The 24,269-nt window shown below is 34.5% G+C and overlaps 1 protein-coding gene across 2 annotated transcripts in view; it reads right to left on the reverse strand.

Annotated features, from left to right (window-relative positions):
* Positions 1 to 9,354: 9,354 nt before the first annotated feature.
* The window catches only part of LOC128998550 (serine/threonine-protein kinase BRSK2), a 41,551-nt gene continuing 26,636 nt past the window's right edge, over positions 9,355 to 24,269 (reverse strand). Inside the window, exons 9-16 of one of the 2 annotated variants that reach the window (XM_054424736.1) lie at positions 23,695 to 23,805; positions 21,766 to 21,926; positions 19,820 to 19,948; positions 18,921 to 19,087; positions 18,481 to 18,661; positions 14,107 to 14,279; positions 12,491 to 12,739; positions 9,355 to 11,627 (exon numbers count right to left, since the gene is read on the reverse strand). In XM_054424736.1, coding sequence (XP_054280711.1) covers positions 12,524 to 12,739; positions 14,107 to 14,279; positions 18,481 to 18,661; positions 18,921 to 19,087; positions 19,820 to 19,948; positions 21,766 to 21,926; positions 23,695 to 23,805 — 1,138 coding nt within the window. In that variant the 3' untranslated portion in view covers positions 9,355 to 11,627; positions 12,491 to 12,523. Of the gene's footprint in view, positions 11,628 to 12,490; positions 12,740 to 14,106; positions 14,280 to 18,480; positions 18,662 to 18,920; positions 19,088 to 19,819; positions 19,949 to 21,765; positions 21,927 to 23,694; positions 23,806 to 24,269 lie in introns of those variants that run through there. The other variant, XM_054424737.1, reaches the window with a different exon arrangement.

Here is a 24,269-nt window from a genome sequence, read left to right on the forward strand (position 1 = left end):
TGGAGATACCATAGATTATAAGGTACCATACATACTAAATTTCATCAAATCTGACTACAAGGTGTAGTCTGTAGCTTTGTACAGTGTACACCCCTCACACAAACATCACTACGAAAGCCACTTTTTTAGGTTATGGGGAACTGGAAACGGATATTTCCACCCAAAACTCATACTCAAAACTTTTGACAAAATAATGCTTTCTCCATAAGGCTACTTTTTATTGGAGGAGAAAGTCAAAATTACACTACAATATCAATTAATGGCATATTTTATATGATTCCAAACCAAAGTTACAGATTGTTATAATCAACTATAAAGTTTCTGGGACGTTCATCAATTGCAGCGGTGTATTTTTAATAAATGAATTATTTAAAAATAATAGTCAAAGAAAGATAAATGTCATAACGTATTATTTTTTTCAAAATCACAGGAGAGTAAAACATTATTGTTTCAAAAAATTGCAAGAATCGACGCAACGCCACTGCCAGAGATATCTATTGGATTTTCATTGAACTTCGTTTGAGAAACACCCGGTAGGCAGCGCAAATATCATTGCTGAACACTGTTACTGTTACTAAACAACATAGTCGTTAGATTAGATGCATAGTTTGCTAGTATAAAACATGTACGCGAACAGTACCATTTCTGATCCATCTTTAGCATTTTAGGTTATATCTTGACGTAGTTAACGTTTAATTCATTTAATTTTAATAGTTTTTAATAATTTGTTTGGTGGTAATGTACGAATGGCTTTATGGTAGTAGGATCAAATAAAATTGTTTTTGACTTGTGACCTAAGTTTATTGGCTTAAGACATGATTTATTTTAAAGTCAGTAGCAGTTCAGGGAGGCACTTTTGCAAACTTTGAAATCCCTAATAGTTAATGTAGGAACTTGAAGTCATGGGAACTGATATTCGTAGAAAATTTTATAACTAAAAACAGTCGAGAAATTAGTTCCGGGTGCAACCATGTAGGATGGACCCAGAAAAAATCGTGGCTGTCTGTAGCAACCCTGCTAGGAGCATCCAGTACAATATGCATCTTATTATTTGAAATGAGGTTTTTTTGTCCTAGGACGCTATGTACGAGCCCGAGATTGTTTTTCACATAATTTCAGGCTAGACCTAAGGGTTGCGGCATTATCACTTAGATAAAATCTATTGTTGATTTGGCAGAATTTTAAACTGGGGCCTCAGGGACCGAAGTCTCGCGCTCTAACCACTACACCAGTTCGTTCCCCCTAAACTAAAGGAGGATTAAGGATACAGTTATGTCCTGTTAATATTCCCCTAGTTTATAAGCAAACCCTACGCTCGTGTACATACGTACCGTCTGCCAGATTTCCAAATTTGCTAAGGGATCTACATTAGCATTAGCATCTCCAGTACAAAGAGGTTCCAGCTGCGGGCTACAAGAAGGCTCGGGGTAGGATATTAGACAATCTAAAGTATTTATTTATATTTTCATAAAAAAAAAACTCCACATTCACCATTACTTAAAACATATACAGGGTGTCCATAAAAAACGTTTCAGGAGTTTGGGAAATGAATCCTCATACTAAAAGGAAGAAAAAAGTTTATGTGAAGGTATGTCCGAAAATGCATACTTACCCAGTTATCCAACATTTCGTTTTTTATCTGTGAAGTTTTTCATTCGATGATTATGAAATTTGGTAACCATGTTAACATACACAAGACCTATAAGAGAAAAAATAATAAAGTGGTTCAGATTGTAAATTTCAAAATGGCGGCCGTTTGAATTTTTCTAACTTAAATAACTCAAAAACGGCTGATTCTATGGAAAAATGCCAGGAATACTTTTTTTAGCATTTTAAATTCCCTATCAAACGATACCAAGATCGAAAAGATCGGAAAAAAGATAACTGAAATATAACGTTTTTTGTGTAAAAATAAGGCGAAATTAAGGGTTCCCGGACTAACTTTGCCTTATTTTTACACAAAAAACGTTATATTTCAGTTATCTTTTGTCCGATCTTTTCAATCTTGGTATCGTTTGATAGGGAATTTAAAATTTTAAAAGGAGTATTCCTGACATTTTTTCATAGAATTAGCCGTTTTTGAGTTATTTAAGTTAGGAAAATTCAAACGGCCGCCATTTTGAAATTTACAATCTGAACAACTTTATTATTTTTTTCTATTATAGGTCTTGTGTATGTTAACATGGTTACAAAATTTCATAATCATCGAATGAAAAACTTCACAGAACTTCACAGATAAAAAACAAAATGGTGGATAACTGGGTAAACATGCATTTTCGCACATACCTTCACATAAACTTTTTTCTTCCTCTTAGTATGAGGATTCATTTCCCAAAGTCCTGAAACGTTTTTTATGGACACCCTGTATATATATAATTTTTGGCTGTAGCCTTGTTTGTTTATTCCAATTTAGCGCAATAACTAATTGTGCTCCAACTAGTTATCCAAATTGTGCTCCATTTTTAAGACTTCAAGTCATCCCCTTTTTTTAACTCTTCTTTCTGGTCAAAAGACCTTCTCCTGTTTGTTCCTTTTTCTCATAGTTCGTTCGATTTTGAAACTAATAATAATGATTTTTTTCAGTTTATCTCCCATTAACAAATGTTGGGAGTTTTTATTCCGACTAAGACACTTATCTTTGAGTTCTTACCCTCTGTGGCATATTGCACCCTATCGCAAACACGATGAGGTAAACATTCCAAATACATCGTTTCATGGTACCGCTTTTAACTACTGCTCCACAAAGTAATCCAAGAAGTCTGTTGGCCTGGTATTGTCTTTTTGAAGTGTTCCACATCATGTAAACTAGATATCATAAATACGTTGAGGCACCAACTCGGCATTTTTTTTTTTTTTGTTCGCCCCTGCAACTTTTTCATTTTCTAGTTACTTAATTATTATTTTTGCGTAAATCAATGACTCCAGGGTCTGAAGTGACATTACCGACCTCCCAGTCCAAATACTTGGGTCACTATCGGCAGGGTAGAAAATGTGTTGGTCGCATCCATCGATCTCTATTACTACAACTGGTAACTGGATCGTGTGCTATGTGCTGGGGTTTCGGTCCAGCCGCTCAGCTCTCCCTCCCCAACCTCTTAACGCCCAAACTGTCTCTCTCTCCATTGCCTCTATAATGTCCCTCATATGTTACTAGCAATTCAACTAAATCATTATGAGGGATACTACTCTTCAGCTTATAAGCCATTGAATAGTGAGACAGTATACATTAGAGCATAGATTGAAAGTAGATTGAACAGTTTACTTCAGGAAAGATATGTATTACAATAATTCACAAATGTTTAACAATAACAATATCATAGATAATATCATCCTCAAATACTGACAGTTCTAACGCATGATTACTATGAAACCGAAATACGATTTAGAGAAGAATAACTAAATCAAATCAACTTACTTAAAATAAAATAATACATCCCTGTCACTCATCTCCCCTAACTACTACTACTCTAATCTTTTATTTAAACAAAACTCATCATGCCTTCAAAATTAAACTAAAATATAACTTCCCCAAATCATAATAATTGCACTGGAAGGTAAATATCACTTTGCCCATTCCTCGGCGTGATTTCCTGAGCTGAAGAGGTGTTAGAAGCTCCATGGAAACATTAGTCTGAAGAGGTTTAGAAGCACTGTGCAGAACCTCGAAGGACCCTGATTTGGAGATGACACCTCGAAGATGGGCCTTCCTCCCAATTCAGCAGAGTACAACAGCCAGACTAATGATTGAGGTCCAGGGGTAGACATGAACCCTTGTTCTACGGGTTACAACACGTAGGAAGATCTGATTCTCTATATGTGAAAGAGATGAAAGTCTGCACTCCCTAATATAATCTCGGCATTAGACACCCAGATCCACGCTATCTGTTCGCAAACCACAAAAATATTTGACGAGAGGACAGAAGCCTGAGTTGAGACTTTCATGGAGAACTTCTTTGACGACGAACCTGAAGATGATTTTACCCTTTCACCTTATAGGAAGTCCAGGAAGCAGTCGTATGCGGCCACAAAAAGCTTCAGGATTAGACCGGATCGGGACAAAGGCCATCCAGTCAGCCTCACCGGTCATCTGCATGCATCTCCAGCTTCATTTCAATTCCGCTCTTAGGTTCCGACAAGATCATCGCCATAACAAAACCTTGGAAGGACCACCTGCTTCCCCAAAACCATAGGCCAAGTTCCCTCCTCCCAGTAATTTCCAAGATCTTCGAATGCCTTTTCCTCACTCGTCCTTTTTCCTCACGGTTCAAGATGTTAATTTTAAAAAATATTACAAAAACTATAGAAAAATATTTAAAGCTGTTTGCGATAAGGCTAGGAAAATGTTTAATTGTAAAGTTATATCATCTTCAGATAATAAGAGCAAAGCGGTGTGGAATGTTGTGAAGTCTGAACTTGGAGTCCTGAATTCCAATCATTTGGATTTCCCTGATTTGTGTGTCGGAGACAAGCAATTAAAAGATGGACAAAATGTGGTAAATTTTCTCAATGATAAATTTTGTAACATTTACAAAAATATAAATTGTATGCCTTGCTTACACACTGCAACTAATTTGATTAATAATACTAGTAGGCCTAATAATATAAGAATGAAATTTCAGTTCAGACATGTATCGATTTTAGAAATTAAAAAAACCGTTAGAAATTTAAAAAATAAAAAATCTTCTGGATGGGATGAAATTCCTATTGAATTAATTAAAAATGTCATAAACCATATTGCAGAGCCTCTGTGTCTAGTAATCAATCAATGTTTTGATGAAGGAATTTTTCCCTATCAATTAAAAAATGCTGAGCTGAAACCACTTTTCAAAAAAGGCTCAGTAATGGACCCTGATAACTATCGTCCTATTTCAATACTCCCATCTTTGTCTAAAATCTTTGAAAAAATTGCTTACAACCAAATCTATTCATATTTCGAAAATAATGATTTATTTACCAATAAACAATATGGTTTTAGATCTGGGAAAAACACTATATCTGCTGTCTCAGACTTCATAAATCAGGTTTCTGATGGCTTGGATGGGTCTCAGAGCACAGCTGCGGTGTTCTGTGATCTATCCAAGGCATTTGATTGTGTAAATTACAATATATTAATGAGTAAACTTAAATATTATGAATTTTCTGATATGGCTCTGTCTTGGATGCATTCATATTTGACTAACAGACATCAAAGAACAATAATCGTAAAAAATGGTAAAAAATGTATTTCACAGTGGCTTAACACTAAATGTGGGGTTCCGCAAGGGTCAATACTAGGCCCCTTGCTATTTTTAATATTTATTAATGACTTACCTCGAAATGTATCGTCTAACCTTATCTTATATGCTGATGACACTACAGCAATAGTTAAATCAAATAATTTGCAAAATCTTAAACAAGAAATCAGTCTTTCTATTCTTAATTTATCTAATTGGTTTACAGCCAACGGGCTAAAACTTAATAATTCTAAAACACAGGTGATGTTATTTCAAACAATTCAGAATAGGCAAAACTCCACTGTTGAATTATCTTATGATAATAATATTATATCCTTTACTGAAAATGCAAAATTTTTGGGTTTAGATATCGATAAGAATTTAACATGGAAAACACACATAAAAATGGTAGTTGGTAAATTAAATACGGCTTGCTTTCAAATGTATGTTTTGAGAAATGTAATAGATTTAAAAACTAAACTCACAGTGTACTATGCAATGTTCTTTTCTGTCTTGCAATACGGGATTGAATTATGGGGAGCAACTTCTTATTCTAAAGCAGTTTTCAAAATTCAGAAGAAATTTATAAGGATTTTATCATTTATGCCTAAAAGAACCTCATGCAGAGCTTTATTTGCTAAATATGAGATATTAACTTTGCCTTCACTTTATATATTTAAAATGATGGTGAATTTTAAAATTAATTATCAAATGTACAATGATAAACAAATCAGTCATCCATATCATACACGCTCAAAAAATTTTCAATATCCAAGACATCGCCTTTGTTTATATGAAAGATCTCCTTATTATATGGGATTAAGGCTTTACAACAGTCTACCCACTAATTTTAAAGAAATTAACAGTATTTCAAAATTTAAAAATGAGTTCAAACGATACCTTTTACAGAAAAATTATTATAATATTTCTGATTATTTAAATGATAAGTAAATATATTTTAGTTTAAGCTATGTGGATTTTAGTTTTGTTATGTAACTTAGTGTTTAAGATCTCTGACAATATCACCTGTTTCACCAGCTAACGCTGGATCTGTGAAATGTTTTGTGATAATAAAGTAATATTTCATTTCATTTCATTTCACTAGAATAGCTCCTTTCCTTTATGGCTACATCAGACCGGAACATTTTGGGTTTTGACAGGAACCCTCAACAACTCAGCAGCTCATAAGGGTCCTCAACATACTGGTAGACAACCACAACATGAACTTGTGCTTTGTCGGAGTCCTCCTCAACGTCAGCAGGGCATTCGACAAAGTGTGGCACAAAGACCTCCTCTATAAGCTCAGTCAGTCACCCAATCATGATGTTGCTATTCACCTGTTGAAATCGTACCTCCAGGAAAGATCGTTCCAAACGTTCGTCAATGGTAAGCTATCTACAGTTCGATCAATCGAGGCCGGAGTCCCCCAAGGCAGCATACTAGGCCCAGTCCTTTACCTCATCTACACCAACGATATCCCGACAGTACCACGTGTGACCCTGTCACTCTATGCAGATGACGCTCTTCTGCAATGTCAGAGCTGCATGGATCATGCAGAGGCAGATGGACGTCCTATCACCGTGGCTACAAAAATGAAGGGTAAAGGTTAATGCCGATAAAAGCGATGCCATTTGTTTCAGAAAACAGAGAAGGATGCTAAGGGCAGCTATACCAGCAATCGAGCTAGATGGAGAGCAGATACCCTGGCATAACACAGTGAAGTATTTAGGTATTACACTAGACTCTAAGCTACAATTTGGGGAACACGTGAGGAAGAAAGTCAGCGAGGCAACTACCATCCAAGCAATGCTGTGGCCGATGATCGCCCCGAGGACCCCGATGATCCGTCGTAATAGAGTCACCACGCTCCGACACACACCGGGAACGTCGAGCCCAGCTTTGGCCCATTGCATGCCAGGTTAAGATAGTTTTTGAAAACTGTTAATAGTTAAGCGCTCAGCAAGTCAGTAATAAATTCACCAGACCTACTAATGTCACCGATTCAACAAACGGCTAAGTTTTGTTTCAGATACCCTGAGATTTATTCTGGCAGCAGAGGCGAGTCATCTTGCTGTGATCGCCCTCCCACATACTGAGTGGAGGGTGAAGGTACTTTTAGTGGGTATACCAGAAGCTGGCGAGTCCCACACTAACCTCAAAGACCGAGGGTGTGTGTAATGCATTTTACACCTCCCTAACAAAAAAAAGGAACTAATCTCCCCCTGTCCCCCCCCTCACCACCGTCGCATTCATAGGTGAACTTTACTTTGCTCTTGTCCTCTCCTCTTGACGACTGACTCGTCTACATAACATGTAAATCCCTCAGCGAATTCCAAAAATATTGAAACCCATACATCAATCAATAACGAACAATCCTTACACCTCTACAGAGTTTCCATGTTTGCGCTCACAAAAGACGCTATATCATTGTACATAGTAGCTTGATAATTAACACAGTAGTAATCATCTACATGAAACTGCAGAGATTAGTATGGATTTTATATTAAACATGTTTCGGTTGTAAATTATATTCGATACTCAAATATACTGAGCACGGTTTCTTTCTACCACTTTAGCGTAAACTTGTTATCTTCACTTATGTTTAATTTATTTAATTTAGCGTACATACATATTTTTTAAGAGTATGAAGTTATAAAAATTGATTATTCAGTTTCAACAGGTCATTTATTATTTTACTTATGAAATAGGCTGCATACAGCCATGATCATATTTGTTCAGTTGAAGGATCAAATGAAATGAGTACCAAAAGGCTTAGAATAGGTTATGAAAAAAAACATCTTACATACGAATCAAACATACAATAAAATTTTGGTTGAGAGTTTTGAATTTTGCCTTTTGGTGTGGATTTATTTGAAAGAATATGACTCATGATTTAAATGACTGTGTGGATTTAAATGACTAAAATTTTGATTTTATCATTACCATGGAGATGATGTTCTCGATTTTACCAGGACCGTTGAAGATGTTCTCGATTTTACCTTGGCCGCTGACGATTTTTTTGATTTTGCTGTAGCTGTGGAAGGTTTTCTTGAGTTTACCGTAACCACGGAAGATGTCCTCGATTTAACCAGGTCCACGGAGACGTTTACAATTAAGTCATCATCCCCCACCACGGAAGATTTCATTCATTTCAGTCTGGTTTTTCATGCGCTAACACAAACGTTTACGCTACCAAATTGCATTGCCTCACTGGGTGTTAAGCTCTTCTGAATTTATCTTAAATCCATATTAAAAGAAAAAAAATCTGGTTTTCCTGGTGATATTTTAATATTGTTCCATAGTTCCCGGTTTTCCCAGAACTCCCCCTGGGATAATTATTAGTGAAATAATATATTAGATTAATTAAAATAGCAAATAGCAAATAGCTACATAGCTACATACCGACCACGTTCCACCCAGTAAACAGAAATTTGTGTTTGATAGTAATGCAAAATGAACTATATCAGCCAACTGGCTTGTCATCAACCCTTAATGAGGAAGCAGTAGAAGTAACTATGATATTTTATATGGAGTAAAAAAAACACAAGTTGCAATTACTTTAGATTCACAATTTTTACAGTACCGGTATTGGGGTGTGTACTATTTTTTTTAATCAAAAGTAATATAACATTCTATATTTTAATCAAAATTGTTTTTAACTTTTTTTGTGAAAATCCAATTCACCATTATCTATGGGTTTTTATGGAAAAATCACACTTAAAAATCTAAATAAAAAAACACCTGGAGATAGGTCTACCAAGGATTAGTACTTCCATACAAAATTTCATCAACATCAGACCACATTTGTTGTCTGGGCAGTTTTTGACCACCCTGGATTTAACACAAAACTTGTGGTATAAAACTACCAGTTTTTGTTTTTAAAGATATTTTTCAAAACATAATCCGAGGAGGACCCCCAGAACCCCTTCTACTGGGAGGTTTTCCATCCCCCAGGCCCCTTGGTTCCCTTCCCACCCACAAATTGGCATTCGTTTGTCACTGAACAGGTCTTGAGGCTATTTATTTTATAAAATAACTGGAGATTATTTTTTAATTTAATAACCTAGGAATAAGAAATGACAAATGTTGAGGATACAGAAGGGTTTATGACTTAGACTCTTTTACTGAGAATGTTTTATTTTTAAATTTTTACTCCATTGTTTAGCATTTTGTTTTGATTTTTATTAATTTTTATATATAACATAAGGAATGAAAATAATAATTTTACTATAAGTTACACCATAACAATGGTCTTGTTATGATTACAACATTGTATAGACAAAATAACAAGGATTGGGAATAATGTACAAACTAACAACTAAGCACATAACAGATGAGTGCAAGCGATAATATTTACAATAAGGTAACAGGCAAAATGCAGTAACAAAATATATAACATCAGTAGCAAGCTCTTTGGTTACAATTCATTCACAAACGACTTTCATAACCATCAGCTAACATTTAAAAATGTTTATAGAAAATAACAAAAACTAACAAAGCAACGATTGACACGATTATTTTACATTTTCCTATTTCGGTGTAAAATAAGACGGCATTTCCAAAAATAATTATCATATAAAATCACTACTGGCTAACCTATCAAATCCACTTAGTGATAGCCTATGTTCCAAACAAGAGTTATTAGGCTCGAATAGCGGAGAAAAAATTTACCAAATAAGATAATATCGAAGAAGGAATCATGCAATAGTACTTACACTGCGCACTGATTTATTGTCAGTTTTGTTTGAAAAATAATTATCAACATTTCATTGGTGCATTTGTAACACAAAGAATATTAAACTCAAACACATTGTGGATTAGGGTATATAAAATATTCTAAAGGCGCCTACAAATGGACTATGTATAGCTTTAGCGAAAATCACTTTCCCTGATGGGACCATTATCCTCACAAATTGTCACACTCTTAGACAAAACAAAGCACATTTACAGCTCAGATTCTGTTAGCGACTCAATAACAAAATAGTTGGCTATATTCCATTACTGTACTTTAAAACTACCCACATTAAAACTTGTAAAACTTAGTTTATTTAAAATATCATAAATATATCTACAAATTTGGAATGTTAAGGATGTCTGTGCCCAAACCGTAGATAAGTTTTTTACTATTTGTTTATCGACTGATCAGGTAAAGCATATTGGCTAGAGTTTACATCAGTCTAGCTAGAGACAGGTGACTCTAAATCAATATCATTTGCAGCTTAGATACTGTCAAGTATTGAACTTTAGTCAACATTTTAGCTAATTCGTACAATAGGATAACACCAATTGATGATTGATTGCTCCTTTACCATAGTGTAGTTTGTATAAAAGATTAGGTCTGTGTTTGAGCAATATAAAGGTCATACCTCATATTGTTTTAAGGTTTCAAATACAACAAATAAGTATTTTAAGAGTATTGCCTGAATTAATAATGAGTGCTATACCATTCCAAATATACTGAACTAAAAGCTTTAACTCTTTAATTTAGGCCTTTCGAACCAGTGATTGGTCCACACTCTCTCTATTATACTACAGAGGATATATTTCATTGGTGTAGTTGAAACTCTTGTAATAATTAACGCGAAACACCCAACTACATTGTTGCGAAGTATTGCTTATAAATGGGTTTCTTCTCACCAAACACATAATAACTCTACATAAGTCCTCTTGACAGTGAAACAGTTACACCAAGAACAAAGGCAAAATTTATTTTGAAAAATTTAATGTCAGTCTAAGAACAAGTTTGTTGATATTAAAGGTTTGAATATTATAAAATGCTAAACTTTGTTTGAAGTTTCTTTTTTGTGCAAGTGGATACAATGTCAAAAACCAGAACCGTCCATAAATGATTTGTCTTTAAATTTAATATTACCCAACAAATTATTTATATCCAAAAATGGGAAAACCCTCAGTAAATTCAAACCAATAGTATGCATGTAGGTGTGGGACAATCACTATGTTCAAATAAAATTAAATTATTTAATTATTTTTTGTTCAAACAAGAAATATTTTTCCCATGAGGACTATTATACTCATCACATACAGACCAAACCAACCTCTTAAAATTAGATTGTAACCTACTTGCTTAGCAGATTGTATTCTAAAAACGATTTGTTACTATCTAATACAATACATGATTTGATATTTACTAATGGTAGTAGATATTCTATAAATCTTTGGTGAATATACAATTAACTGTAACGGATATTTTGAAGTTAATATAGTTTCTTATCGAGTATATCTCAAAAGCAATGCTAAATATCCATCAGAAATTAACAGCGGTGAAAGCTGGCTAATTTTTGACAATAGACATCCTGTAAAATGAGATCACAGCGTCTAGAAGCGGAGGGGGAGAGGGGAGACTGGACAGCGAACTTGGCGCCTGGACCAACATCTGGTGGGTGCTTTACACTTCTGTAACAGACAAACATCATCATCAACATCCTGTAGTCACTATCAATGGTGAGCAAAGCTCCTGCAGGTTGTTCAAGTGTGCTTGACATGACTTTTAGTTCCAACGGTAATGAGTGCAGTATAGTCTTGAATATCTTACTTAAACCAGCTGTGGCAAGGCTGGGAACCAGAAAGGTTGGGTAAAAAATAACAAAAAACATTTTTAACATGTTAGAAGTCATGAAACTGATAAAGTTTCTCTGTTATGAAACCATTTTAAGTTTGTCTTACATTGAAACCACTATTTTTCTCCGTTTTGAATGGATCATCATAAATAATATAACAAATAACCAATAAAGTAAACATATATATTTTACATGAACTGTAAAATATACATGATAAACAAGTGATATTCAACCACTCAAAACAGGTCTAAAGACGTAAGGTATAGCAGAGAGGTATGCGGTATGCAGGTACTAGAGGTTGACGAACTGTTTAGTATGAAATGTGTTGTTAAAATAATCAGAAAGTAGTTAAGTGCAGTGTGTTATGCCTGGCAGCTAGGTATCTTCTGAGTACATAGAGATTGCAGAATAGGTCGTCTTGATGTACCTATTAGGGTGTACAATCATACAGTCCGCAATATCATAGTACTTGATAGTCCTTCGAGAGGTTCAGATGATAGGGAAATTTTGAGACTCAAAGATGGATAAATAGACTCTATTGTATTTTGTTTACAGATCAAATAACCAGTAGCTTAAATTTTACTGAAGCTAACACCTTGCTTATCTGGTCTAAATTTTTCAGAGGTTTTCATGATAAACCAAGTACCTTACAACTTTTTAACTAAAAATAATTAGTGCTTACAAAATGGGATAACTCACCTGTATTGATAAACAATAATGGATAATCGTATCTCAAGACAACTGGTTGGTAGTAACATTAGTTCTTTCACTGGTGGACCGGATCGGAAGGGGAGGGGTAGCTTCTGGCGATGTGACACCCCCACTGCTGTTGTTGTTGTTGTTGTTGTTCACAACACTGCTACTCCGCCGCCTACCCCCAGCAGTGTTGTTGTCTCGGGATGCTTTGACATCAAATACTGATGTGTCTGACTCTATATCTGATTCAGCCTGGCAATTTAACAACTTTGTTATAAATGTTATACGCATAGAATTATCACAGCAAAATATAGATACTGTAAATGTATTTGTACTCTCAGTAATTTATTATTGTAATGGAATTGATCACATTTATTACTGTATGACTTAGATTAAATTTGATATGAAATTATTGACTAATGAGAGGGGAAAAGTAGATTGGAGTCAGATTAATTGAATCTAAAAAAGTAAGTATCTCTGCTATAAGGCTGATACATTTGTGGTTTATGTTGCTGTTCTGTATCAAGGGATTGTTTTGGGTTTTGTAAATATATGCAGTTTGATAAAAATATTTATGAATTTAGAGAGGTTTTATGTAAAAGAGTAGATTGTATACACTGATGGCTGCACCTTTAGAAAAATGTTTAGAGTGCCATGAGTAAAATTATTTGATATAAAACATGGGAAGAACATAGGGGAATAGGAGAATACCGTAGGAGAAAGTGGAATATTTGTAGTCAGTTCATAAGGGTACCTAGATGTGTTGTTTGTTTTTCAGGAATTCTAAATTTAAACTTACAAGAACTTTACTGTCACGAAATAAATGAAAAGAAAAATGTGGATAAGGCTAGTGTTGGAAGGCTTGCTTGAAAGTACTCTTATTATTTTTTAATATAGCAGTATAAGATTGGCGACTGATTACGGGCTTTTGTTTGAGTCCTGTATTGTCTTACTCATTTTATTTTGGTAAAAATATTAAATCTAAAAGAGTTAAACGATCAACTTAAAACAAGTTGTTGTTGTCATAGAAAAATCAAACATTGGGTGTTTGTTGGGTGCAGTTAGCATACCGGTACTGTTAGATTGAATAGAACCAATTTTGAAGTGTTTTTATAGTTAAAGGCATAGGTTAGGCTAATTAGCTTGCTTGTGCATCTGATAAAACATTTAAGGAGAGTTAAAACCAAAGTGGATAAAATCAACTTATCATTAATACAAAACTACACACTTGATGTAGTTGAATTTACTAAGATTTCTGATTACTGTAGTTCCTATTTAAAAGATTAGTAGAAACTGAGGACTGTCAGAATGTAAACTATATTGGTTACAGAGTTAGTTACCAATACATTTTTGGATGTTTACAAAATTAAATCACACAATCTGTTTTCCGACCATTGTTGCTAATCACCTTATGTTCCAGTTCTGTAAATGTCATTATTAGAGATGTTCTAAGCAGATTTCATTCAATTTTCTTCGTTTTAATCTATTAAAATCAAACCAATACCAATAGCAATCGCTTTTATCGTTTTATCCAAAGTTAAGTATTGGTGACTGGAGCTCAAAGACAGTCAACTACCATATCTAAGTCAATACGCTGTTTCAAGTTGCGAAAGGCATACTTGTCTTGTGCCGAGGTAGGGAGAGAGCCGGTCCGAAGTGTCACTTCCGCAGCTGGAAGATTCTGACAGCTCGGTGGTGAACTTGCGAGAGGCTCGCGGGGAAGATGGTGGGTGTCGGGAGCACACTTGCGATTGGATATGTTCACACACTCTTCTGAATCTCCTGATATTGCCTGTTACATTGGTTACAAATTAGTACATAGCTTCACGCTCACAAAACATTCATCTCATGATATATTTGCCTCTGAATTGTCAGAATCAACAACTAAAAGTGTATGTTATGTGCACCACTTTCAGAACCAAAGTTGTATCATGCTGCGGAAAATGAAGGACTTCTTCAGGTTAGCAATAGCGGACATTCTGACCTTAAGATGTGCTACAAACGCAGATGGACAGTCTTTGTGTGGAATTTTTTTCCTTGTATGCACTTTTTTATTTGACTTTTTTACTATTCGATTTATTTGATTTTGGTAATTAACCAAATTCTGACCCCATCCACTTCACATCAAACAATTATCTATAAAAAAAAGTATTAGTACTACCCTCAACAGACCAGTTTAGAGAGAAATAACCATTATTCCAGTCAAAATCAGTTATTTTGTTATAAAAATAAATTCAAACCAAGTGGAATATAATACTTATAGTTTAAGCATTGAACATTAAAATTTTTTATTTAATTTCTATTTTCGGTACAAAATAATTTATTTTTGACCTTAGTATAAAAGTTTTAAGACACAATAAAGTTGGATTTAAATTGTAGTTTAACAGATAAACCATAGACAGCAATTCTAACCTGATAACTAAGAACATATAATAGCAGATGCACATATTTACAAACATCAACAAAAATGGGTTAGTTTTATTAATTCAAGGATTTGTTCATTAATAATCCATGTTTGTACCTCTTCTGTTCAGATACCTAAACGCTAAAAGTTTTACTTTTACAGTAAGTTTTTATAGATATAACAGTTGACGAACACAATTAGTTTCATTTCTGCATAATTTAATTTAAATTCTGAACAATTTTGTGATGTTTATTACACTAGTAATATATTAAGAGCTATATTATGATCATATCACGTTAAAAAAATGTTTTACACTTTTTTTAAATTCTAATGTATTTTGTGTATTTAAATTTCAGGGCAGTAAAAGGTCATAATAAGAAACAGTCCAACCCTAGCCTTTACAATCTCGTGTTGATTTCTTCATAGAAAGCATAATTACCTACAGTAATCAATAGCTCAATAGTACTGTAGTAAACTGTGTCTGGAATAGCACACTTTATTCCTCTGTTATCAAGCCAGACATGTATTAAAGACAATTAATTTCAATTACCATCGCCAGGGCCGGATTTCCCAATAGGCCCGGTAGGCCCGGGCCTATGGGCGCAAAGTCCCAGAGGGCGCACGGCCGAGAGGATTTTTTTTTATATTCTATCTAAAAATAAAAATAGTCATAGTTGATAAAAAAAAACTCTGCCTAATAAAGCATTGTAATTCTGAAATTCATAAGAAGAAATTAAAACTATTTTTCAGAATCACGCATCAATTTTGTTACAAAATTGGTAACGAACATTGGTTATACGGGAGTAGGCTGTAGGGATGTTGACGTTGACGAGCGCCCGAGCTGTACGCATCGTATTGCCACTATGCTGGCTCGGGTCGGGCTCGGCACTACTGATCAGAGTGATTAGGGGCGCATGCGTGCTAGACATTGTTACTACCCTCACCTCACAAAACAAAAGCTATTAACTATTTTTTTGTTTAGTTTACAACAATCTGCAGGATTAAGTTAAAATATATAATACGTTGTGTTGAATATTAAAACAACAATGAATTTACGTTTAAAATTAACGAAAAAATATTAATCTCTGCATTAGATTTTAGAATAATTCAATACTCTCCAAAGCACCAATAATGCTGTCATTTTCTCCTCAGACCTAAGGATCGGTACGGTTGGCAGGAATTTTGCTTTGGAAATATATGTAACCTAGATGCAGTACGACCATAGATTAAATATAACTCAAGTCGACTTCTTATGACATTATTATTTCAAATTTTTTTTTATGTCTAGTTAATATTGGCGAAACTGGACGTTATTTTTGACGTAATTTTGTTTCTATTATTCTATGATAATTTAGGGTTAATTCTATGATGTGTGTTTTAATTTCTTGTAATATAAACAGGAGACGACCTATTGTTGATGATTAGATCGTTTTATTTTCCATGAACTAGGTTTAAACATAGATAAAACATGCTCATTAAGTAACAAGAATTGTTTTCAGCTAATCCAAAATGATGACATATCTACTAAAGGAGTATGTTTAATCTATGGTATCACGTACTGCATGGAGTTCATGTTTTGGGCCTGGAATTGGAATCAATGGCCACGTTTTTTTTGCAGGAATTCTTGGTGGGTTGAGTTGTTTTGTTTCAGTTCCACGGCCACAAACGTGAGCATTTATTAAAAGCATAAAATTGCTAAAAGTGTTTAAGACGCTTAAAAAAACTTGCAATGATTATGATTCCGACGAGGAGTGGTATTCAAACAATTAACTTAGGCCGATGGCATAGACTAACCAACTAGTATGTTTTATCTATGCCTATGGGCATGATATAGTTTTTAATAAAGGTTTACAGGAAAGTAACTGTGACCAGACTAGGGGGCGGAAAATTATTTGGGCCTAGGGGCGCAAAAATGCTAAATCCGGCCCTGACCATCGCTATTCGATTTATTCAGTAACCAAATGGAAAATTCATCTACCTGGAATATCTAAAGGAATAGATTTTTTTCAGCAACAAACCAAATTATACAACATACTTCATGCAATTTAATTGTAACCTATCATTTTATCATTGTATACATAATTTGTGGTTATATTTAGTCTCTAGCCACATAATGATATACATTCATTACACCCCAGCTGTGCTTTGAACCCTCATCTGGGGAAAACCTTAAAATTATTTTAAAATATTCAGACATGTAGGCTATTACGGTAAAATTAGTTTTCATACCACAACAATTCAAAATAGTTCATCCTGAACTGGCAATAAAATTAAATAATGTATTGATTTAGTAGCCTTGGCACATGGTGACTCTGACGTTTCACAGCCTCACAACACCTGTTACAGGGATGTTTCAATAGCATGTGTAAGTAGTAGGTTCAATTCCCAAACAGCCTGTATAATACTGTGAGGTAAAAAAGCAACAATGTATATTGTATATTGTTAGAAAGCTCATTGTTGCAGGAAAATAATTTGTGGCCGCTCAATTGCTTTGAGTAAGAGTAGCTTAATCTACACCAAGTCTCATATATAGTTGTCATATCAGTATCTGATATGTTGAAAATCTGGTACAGTATGATATTTTATTTATTTTTTATTTACAGAATGCCTACATCACAAAATGACAGGACATTTTTCAATTACATTATAATACTTAAAGCTAAATAATAATATTCAAATTAAAACAAAATAATTTTAATACTTAAAATCCTACCAATTTCCACTTAAAAATTCATTTAAAGAATAAAATGTTTTGGTTAGCAACCAGTCTTTACATTCTTTTTTAAATTTGTTTGGATTGGTGATGTTTTTAAAATTATCAGGAACTAAGTTATACAATTTTGGTCCAATATATTGAGGTGATGCTTCTAATAGTGATAATATGGCTAGTGGGCTTAATTATGTTCTTATGTTTAGTGTTATACCTATGGTTTGAGTGACTCTCCTGAAAATGGACAAATTGTTGAAAACCCAAAATGATGCTTCTAAAATATATAGGTCTTAAAATGTTAAAACTTGAAAAGATGAACTTGAAAGCCTGAGAGATGGTTTTACATGGACTTCTTCTTCTTTGATGTAGGTAATGCACACAGAAAATATGGCGTAGTGAAGCTAATGAACTACTAAAATATTGGTAGCCTTTTAAAATCTGTGCCACGCTGTCAGTGTTTTCCTACCTTAACATATAACACAATAATAATAGTGGTTATTATACTGTATAAACATACATATGCAGACACAATAATATTTGTTTTTCACAGCTTCAAGATTAAACACCGGTACACTTTTTAATGACTGAAAATTCAATAATGTTTCTATCTTAATAAAATTGTTGTTGATCATTTTCTCACCAAAATTTAGAATCACAAACAGTATTTGAAAATATCTACGGTATTAGTAGATTTGTTACAAGACAAAGTTCTAATATTTTAACTAAACTAATCCTACATAAGCAATCTATCTTACAATCTAATGATTTTACTACTGATTGGTCAAGTAGACAATGTTATGATTCATAAAAGTTGTTTGAAGAGATACTTTCCCATAGTGTATTGTATCATGTAAGAGTGAATATCAGCCATGACATTACCTGAGATAAGAGTAAAAGTGACTGCATACAGGTACTCTTTAGGGCAACTCGGTTTAGAAACTGTTGAGATGTCGACTTGAAAGCGGACTTGTCGCTGAAACATTGCAGCGCCCGTGGTGCCTCGCCTGTACTCCACACGGAAAGACATGGGACTAGACACGCTGTGACTTAACTCAGCTATCTGGAACCATTCAGATAACCGATCAAGCTTTCAGAGCCAATTGCATGGAGATACTGTACAATTTCAAGAACGTATAAGTTGAATCAAGCAAAGCAAGCGAGCAATCAAGCAACATTTTGTTGTTCACAGCATGAGTACACTGAGAGCCAACTTTTTACTCTAAGGTAACTGTCATAGCCATGTAGGAGAGCGAGAGCGGGGAGTGTGAGAGGGTTATGTGAGACACTGACATGCGGCACAGTTAGACTTCAACACTTACGGACAGAAACGCGTGGATCAGATCAGCCTTGACGGATGCAAGAGGCTTTCCTTTTACAAGGACTGTAAATGTCTCATCTTTCTCGGAAGTCATTAAACTGCCAAACCAGGACTTTTTTGTAAGTTCTGGCGATGACTCAGGAGTAAGGCCAACCTCCTCTGATGATGCTAAAACATAAACACACCATTAGAAATGCAAAATAAATGCGTATCTCAATCTGTATGTGGGTTATTACATTATTTTACAATTACGAAATACAAAAAGGATGCCATTTATAGGAAGTCTAAACTTTTGTAGGATAAGATATACTTTGGGTTGTAACATAAGACAATATGTAATGCTACAAAACTCATTATGTGATTCTAGCAACCAATAAAAGATAAATGACATGGAATCATAGGGATTAAAATAGTTCATAGCTGTTACTTTAAAATTATAATGTATAACTGTGCTCTGATGGGGAACTTCCAATATTTTTACAAAGTGTACCCTTCGTATTAAAATCTGCCTGTTATAAACCATCTGTGGATATAATTGTGAACTGCGGAACTGTCTCTTTGTTCTATTATATTTAATCTAGGTTCACTCTTGAGAGAGAGAGAGAGCTTTATTTAGAATATTATTTCTTAAAGATGAAATGGCATCACAAATGGTGAGCAGCATTGGCTCACCATCCTTTGAAATACTATCCACATAGTGCTTGCTAACCACTTATCCTCTCAGCCTGGTGCGAATTACTTGAGATTCGATTATATTTTCATATCTTTGCTATACAGTATGGCATATTTTTTCTGAGCGCTTTGGTGTTAGAAGTATCTTTCAGCAGTAGTATGCCTAACATAAATGTTAGTTATCAAACATCGCGTTTATTCTGTACAGGAACAGTTAACATTTTGTACCTTGCAGTTTTCTCCGGTGAAACCTTGGGGAGCCCAGGAAGCTGTTCTTGATGGTAGTGAGACGGGAGCGCCAGTGGTTAGGAGTATGAGGGGACCCAGGTGGTGTGCAAGCCACAAGATGACTACCAGCTGAAATGTGACATGTATGTTATTTTTTTTACTGTTTTCTTTAATCAGCCTCTAGATCACATAACTGAACAATATGAGTTTCACAATCCTATCTTACCAACCCTATTATAATTAACCTCCATGATAGTTGTGTATAACATGTCTGATTTCAGTATTTGGTTTAATTTGTTTATATAAATCTAACTATACAGGGTGGCCCAAAAAAAGGTACTCATCATTTCATAGCAATTAATTATTATTTATTAGCTCTACAAACTTACTCTATCTGAAAACTAAGTGCTCTATATTTTCTACCATTGTTTATTACATATTCCATTCGTCTTTGAATGTTTTCAACCATTCCTTAACATTTTTGTGGAGTGATTTCGATTTTAAAACATAAGTTAAGTTAAAGCAGCAGTTTAGATGAGTACCTTTTTTGGGCCACCCTGTACTTGTGTTCATATAAAACTTATTCCTTTGGATGAATAAAATATCTTAATTCAATCTTCCTGAATCGAAAACTATGAGTTTCAAAATGAGATTAGATAATTAATAATTATGAACACCCCGAATAAACAAAACATCTGACACACTCCATACGGAAATAACCATACTGGCTAATCTGACCCACCCGTTGGAGAAAAGGTAATGTATTTGAATTAAAAACATATATATATACTTGTATGTTCTGAAATACGAATCAGGGTGTCCAGCGAGAAAATCCGGTATTATACATAGATTTTTATGACTGAGAAAAGGTCTGTAAATTTTGTTCGGATCCAAGAAATTTTGAAAAATTATTACTAGCCAATGGCTGGGCGCCCATTCATTAATGGCCTTCCATTGGTTCTCTTTTGAGGTTGTTGTTTAGTAAGAAGAACCCAATTGTGGAAGACGGTTAGTGTTGCCGTGATCACTGGAAATTATTACGATGTGGCCATGATTGTGGAAAATGATTACGGTTTTGTCATGATCATGGGAGAAAATCATGGGGAAAATAAATAAATAACATTGAAAATAGTTTTCCCAATCTCAGGGGAAATGTAGCCACAATACTTCTATATTTATTTTATCTCATTTTTTAGTTTGTTATTTTCTTTTATGGATCAACTTTATAAAAGATATATAGTAGAAAGTTTTGGGCTACCTCTGTTTTTAGCCATAGCACAAAATAATCCATTAAATAATTTAACAAGCCTTTAATGTGGCAGATTGATATTTTGGACATAGGTATCAATTGTCAAATTATCATTTCCATTATGAACTGAGTTGTTTATCATCAAAATAATCAAAACCCACCATTGAGAAGGAGAAAATTATTTAGATCCAAGTATGTCAAGGTGGTTTACTTCATGACCCAACATCTCCAACTTCATAAATAAAAAAAATAATTTAGCAGTCCTAACATACCTTGTTAGAAGACTGATCATAAAATTAAGAAATGAAAGGTAAAAAGACTCATCTTTTCTGCTCTTAAACTCATTCAACTAGGGTTTTTTAGTAATAACTTTGCTACAGCTGGTCCATGATGGAATGACTAATTCAGTATCCCATAGTCTCTTCTCCCATTATCCCATATCCCATAGTCTGTCTTTGAATTAATGTATTTTTGACACTACACTTTTGAGTATCAAATGTTTATAGAATGGCAGTGTGAAACACAACTGATTCTTGATTTTTAAGGAAATTCTACATTTATTCAGTTTTTATTTCTCCTACTGTAACTGCTTACTTACAAGATGCTTAACTTACCAAAAAGCTAATTATTCTTTGTAAAACTAATGTTGCTGAGCTATCAAGAATGCTATGTTGTACCAAGGTAACAGTTTACTCACCGGTGATAGGAGATGGAGCCGACTGATCGTTGGAGTCTGGTGTGGTCCTCTGGTAGTGGGCAGGGGACAGAGGAGGAGGTGTCAGGGAGGAGATGGTTGTCTGATGACGAGGCACAGGTGATGATGGTGGTTGTTGGTGGTTCGTGTGAGCAGACGCTGCTCTGGAAACAAACAAAACATGTATCTCTTCCCATTATTTATCAAACCAATCAACAAAACTATTCTGATATGGAAGACTCTCCTCTCAACTATTACTTAGCACAACTTGTATGGAGAAACACAAGTGTGGCACTCAAAGAACCTTAAACCTATGTTGTTCTCAAGAGTTGGTTGGCTGAACAATAGGTACACAATAATTGTCCCAGCAAATTAGCACTTTATTAAAGCTCCACCTTAAACCCAACTAAAATTTACAAAGCTGCCAATTATAAAACACAAATCCTTAAACAAATAGCATTTCCACTCAACCATATGTCATTTATATATTTCAAAATCAAACACACTTTCCTTTAATTGAATATTATAAAACTAAATATAGGTAAAACTCTCTCACCATAGATTATCCTTTTAACAAAGACTTCCCATTACAAAACTCTTTCAAAGAGCCTAGCCCTGAGACAGAGTCCCCAATACTCATCAAGTGTTTCTCCGGTCCTCTGTATACTATTCCCTGATCGACTGACCCCTTTCCCTACCACGGGTGGTATTTTATCTACTGAAACTTCTACTGAGTGAAAAGCCCTCAGTGTTTACATAATACACCTTTAGTACGCCAACCTTGCAAGGTCTAACCAAAAATCATCAACCTAGCTGTCTTAGTCTACCCTCCATTACAGTGCAAAACATTACATGTTCCATGTTACATGTTTCCATTACATGTTGAAATTATATTGGTTAATGTCTGCAAACATTAAATTTATCCATCTCTGCCAATTACTACAACAAATTTTCTACAACTCCTTAGAGGTATTTATTGAACATTTAAAATAGAATGGAATATTATACACCAATCTATGCAAAATTAAAAAATATGAATTTTTTTATTTTAATGCTTAAGTCCCACAGTCTACCCATCAGTCACCACACCATAGCACACCTCTTCAAGGGTTATGCTAGCCTTAAGACATAGCTAACAATTAACAAACAATTACATAATCTATCAAATGTTTTGACCTTTAACGACAACATATTTATCAACTCATTGATCAATGACATGACTGTGACTCAGGCAGGTATGCTCCAGCGGTCTCAGAACTACTGTTTGGAATTTGTACCTATATGGTCTACGACTAAAGAGCATATCATGCTATATTACCTTTAGGCAAACATCTTGAAATTGAATTATCAAAGATCAATCAAAATTCTTTCCTTGGTTTTTTTTTAGTTTTGAAAACAGGGTCCCCAAATTATTTTTAATTAGATTTCAAATTCGTATCTCAAAGTAGTTCACGAGTTTCACGTTCCTCCTAGATCACATTGTGAATACCTCATCATATGACCACAGTTTATGACAGGCTTTTGTTGTCCCTGCTTGCCGTCTGTGGAACAGTCTACCCCTGCACATTAAATCCCTTGAAAAGCGCTCCCAGTTTGTAGCGGCACTGAAATGTCTCTACTTTGAGCAGATGGTCTCAACTGGCGTGTCCTAGGACTGCTGTGTTTTTGCGGGATTGCTGGTATGTGTGTGTGAGTGTGGGTATGTGCTTTCTTGACTTGCTTTGTTCTTTTTCTTTCTTTTCTTATCTGTTTTGTAAATATAAAATATGTCTATTTATAGTTAAGTATACAAATGTATATTAGATTAAGTTCTTCAATTGTAGTTTATTCATTTTGTATTAGTCAGATTAAGTGTAAGAAAGGGCCATGTGGCCCTAACTTTGCCTGAATAAATACAGGATTCTTCATTTCATTTCATTTCATATTTCTTACCTCTGTGGAAGGGGAGAGGCGAGACTTAATGAGTTGTTGCTAAAGTTGGTTGGTGTTGTCTGAGCGTTTGTACAGAGATGGTTACTGCCTCTTCTGTTGTGATGTCTTGCCCTAAAACAACACTTGTTTTATCACAATTTGTATCATTAAAGATTTAAGTAGCTTGCATTGTATTAAAATTTTATCTTACCTTGATGATGATTTTCATTACTTTGCAACAAAAGCAAGGGTTGAAGTCATCGTTCTCGATACTATATTAGGGTATAAGTATTTCTACACTAAATAACTGAGATCCTCTCACCAGTAAATTATTACTAACAGCACTGGGAATTGAGACCATGATGTTGTTGCCAAGGTTTTGCAAGCAACCATCTGAGCCACTAACTAACTAAATAAGTTGTGTAATGATAAGTTTTGGGTCATACTCAGTACTTAGTTTTTATTTTTCAATAAATCCTACATACTAAATGTCATCCTACCAGCCTAAGCCAGGTGTGATGAGCCTCTTAACAGCCTTGAAGATTTGTGAGGTGCTATGAGATATCAACAAGTATTTATGGTTTTTTTGCGTGTGC

The sequence above is a fragment of the Macrosteles quadrilineatus genome, unplaced genomic scaffold (assembly GCF_028750875.1).
Source record: "Macrosteles quadrilineatus isolate MER2022 unplaced genomic scaffold, UCM_ALF_1.0 Scaffold_7__1_contigs__length_78375512, whole genome shotgun sequence".
Lineage (NCBI taxonomy): Eukaryota > Metazoa > Arthropoda > Insecta > Hemiptera > Cicadellidae > Macrosteles > Macrosteles quadrilineatus.